This window comes from Argentina silus, assembly GCF_951799395.1.
Source record: "Argentina silus genome assembly, chromosome: 17".
Taxonomy (NCBI): Eukaryota; Metazoa; Chordata; class Actinopteri; order Argentiniformes; family Argentinidae; genus Argentina; species Argentina silus.
In genome coordinates this window covers 15846051-15848550 of record NC_139671.1, presented here as the reverse complement: position 1 = coordinate 15848550, position 2500 = coordinate 15846051, and the positions used below count along the sequence as shown (strand labels likewise).

Genomic DNA, 2500 nt, shown 5'->3' with positions numbered 1-2500 from the left:
AGTGTTCATAAGCCCATGTTCTGCAGTCTTCTTTGTTTTGTTTTTCTAACGTGACTGTCCTCCTACTCATCATGACATCCCTTCTTCCTTGTTTTTCTTTCTCTGTCCTTTAAAGCTCTAACTCTCCTCCCTCTCACGACATCCCTTCTTTCAATCCTTTTTTTCTCTCTCCTCTGTCTCCTTCTCTCGTTCCTGGCCAGGGAAGCTGTAACAGGTTTTCAGAGGAGGATGGCATGGTGGAGGTGTTGGTATCTGATAGCAGCTTCATCTAGGGTGTGAAAACACCTCAGACCAGCAGGGACTACGCCTGTCTGTCTCTCTGAGAGGCTGTGTGTTAGACCCATACCTGTCCCCTGTCTCCTATCCTCCCAGAGCCATGAACCCTGTTACAGCCGAAACGCCTCTCCTGTCCCCTGTCCCCTCTCCTCAGACCTATACCCCTGTCCCCTCTCCTGTCTCCTGTCCTCAGACCCATACCCCTGTCCCATCTCCTGTCCTCAGACCCATACCCCTGTCCCATCTCCTGTCCTCAGACCCATACCCCTGTCCCATCTCCTGTCCTCAGACCCATACTCCTGTCCCCTCTCCTCAGACCCTGTCCTCAGACCCATACCCCTGTCCCCTCTCCTGTCTCCTGTCCCCTCTCCTGTCCCCTCTCCTCAGACCCATACTCCTGTCCCCTCTCCTGTCCTCAGACCCATACCCCTGTCCCCTCTCCTGTCCCCTCTCCTCAGACCCATACTCCTGTCCCCTCTCCTGTCCTCAGACCCATACCCCTGTCCCCTCTCCTCAGACCCAGTCCTCAGACCCATACCCCTGTCCCCTCTCCTGTCTCCTGTCCCCTCTCCTGTCCCCTCTCCTCAGACCCATACCCCTGTCCCCTCTCCTGTCCCCTGTCCCCAGAGCCATACGCACCATACCTTTATATAATAGAATATAATATAATATAGAACATAATAATAATTATGATACATGGCATTCAGCAGATGCTTTTATTCAAAGCAACTTCCAGTACAGTGAGTGCCTACATTGTTGTATAAATGTCCCCAGTGGGAACCGTGCCCGGCTCCCCCCTCTCTCTCCTGTCCTCAAAGCCATACACTATTACCGCACCCCACCGAAAGGGAGAAGGTTCAGAAATGCAACACCAACGGAAAGTTCTCTATTAACGGAGAACAAAGTTGGCTATTAACGGAATGTTTTCAGAAAAAAAAAGGAACTGAAGAAAGAGACAGAAAAAAAGCAAAGTAATGGGGAAAAACTTCAGGGTCGAGGTCGGGGTGAGTGACATCTAACTGGTTCAGTTCCCTTAGCTCTGTCTGCAGCCAGCTGAAGTTTCCTGACAACATTTAAGGAATCTAAGTTTGAGGGGAGAGTGTGTGTGTATGTGTATGTGTGTGTGGGTGTATGTGTGTGTGGGTGTATGTGTGTGTGTGTGTGTGTGTGTATGTATGTGTGTATGTGTGTGTGTCTGTGTGTGTGTGCGTCTGTATGTGTATGTGTGTGTGTGTGTGTGTGTGTATATGTGTCCGTGGAGTTCAGTTTCATTGTGGTTATGTAATGTTTTACTTTCCGCGGCTACAGTAAGCTCTACTTTATATGGGCATATCGCATTCTATGTGGTACGCCTCAAGTATGGCCTTTTCCGCCGCATGGATAGCTTTGCCCCGGGGGGGACGAAGTACTCTCTGTATGAGTCCCCCCCCCCCCCCCACCCACCCATACACCCACCCGCCCTCCCAGTCTATGATCCTGTGGCTAAGGTTGGCTAAAGTTTAAGCAGATTAGTTGAAACTGTATCTTAGTAATGAGACACTCTGTTAAGAGCTGTATCAGACGGTCGTTGCTGCCCCCCCCCCCCCGAAAAACGACGTTTATGGGCTGGTGGGAACAGAAGCGAATGATGAGGATGATGCACAGCCGAGACGCATTAAGATTCCTGCCTGTCTCGGCTGCTTTATTGAGTTAGCCAGTGGAAGAGGAGGAGGAGGAGGAGGATGATAGAAAGAAAAGCAGAGGTCTGGAACGGTTGTTTTGACGCCTCCCGGTTACAATAAAGGAGATTCCTGTCAAAGGGGACGCTATCAGTAAACACTTGAATGCCTCAGCCTGGGGTCTGACAGAACACACCAGAGATGGACAGTGTACCGTTAGCAGTGGAGGCTAGCGGAGGTAGAAAAGCAACAAACGTGTTTGATACCAATCTACATTCCTCGTTCCATTCCATGCATCCCTACAATGAGCCCGTCCTCCGATTTCGGCCTCCACCAGCCTCCGCGGACGCCTTCTGTTATTAAAAGTTTGGCTGCCCGTGTCCTACCTGTGGGGCCTATTCTGTATGTGCCAGGAGGTTTCTCGGTATCCAGGTGGGTTGTTGAGAACATACAGCGAATGAAAACAAATCAACAGTCAAAAGTCAGAAGGCCTATGTTGTTAAAGTACCCCATAGTAGAGTCTATATACATTATACAGTACAGAAAATGGACCTGCACTGTACAGT

General features: G+C 50.1%; 1 protein-coding gene across 2 annotated transcripts in view; it reads left to right on the top strand.

The window, feature by feature from the left end:
* rcan2 (regulator of calcineurin 2) overlaps positions 1–2500 on the top strand; it is a gene marked incomplete at its 5' end in the record, with an annotated part of 52078 nt that overhangs the window by 2739 nt on the left and 46839 nt on the right. The window contains one exon of one of the 2 annotated variants that reach the window (XM_083688397.1): positions 1154–1280. The exons of the other annotated variant lie outside the window; for it this stretch is intronic. Coding sequence (XP_083544523.1) covers positions 1251–1280 — 30 coding nt within the window. Of the gene's footprint in view, positions 1–1153; positions 1281–2500 lie in introns of those variants that run through there. 2 annotated transcript variants of the gene reach the window in all.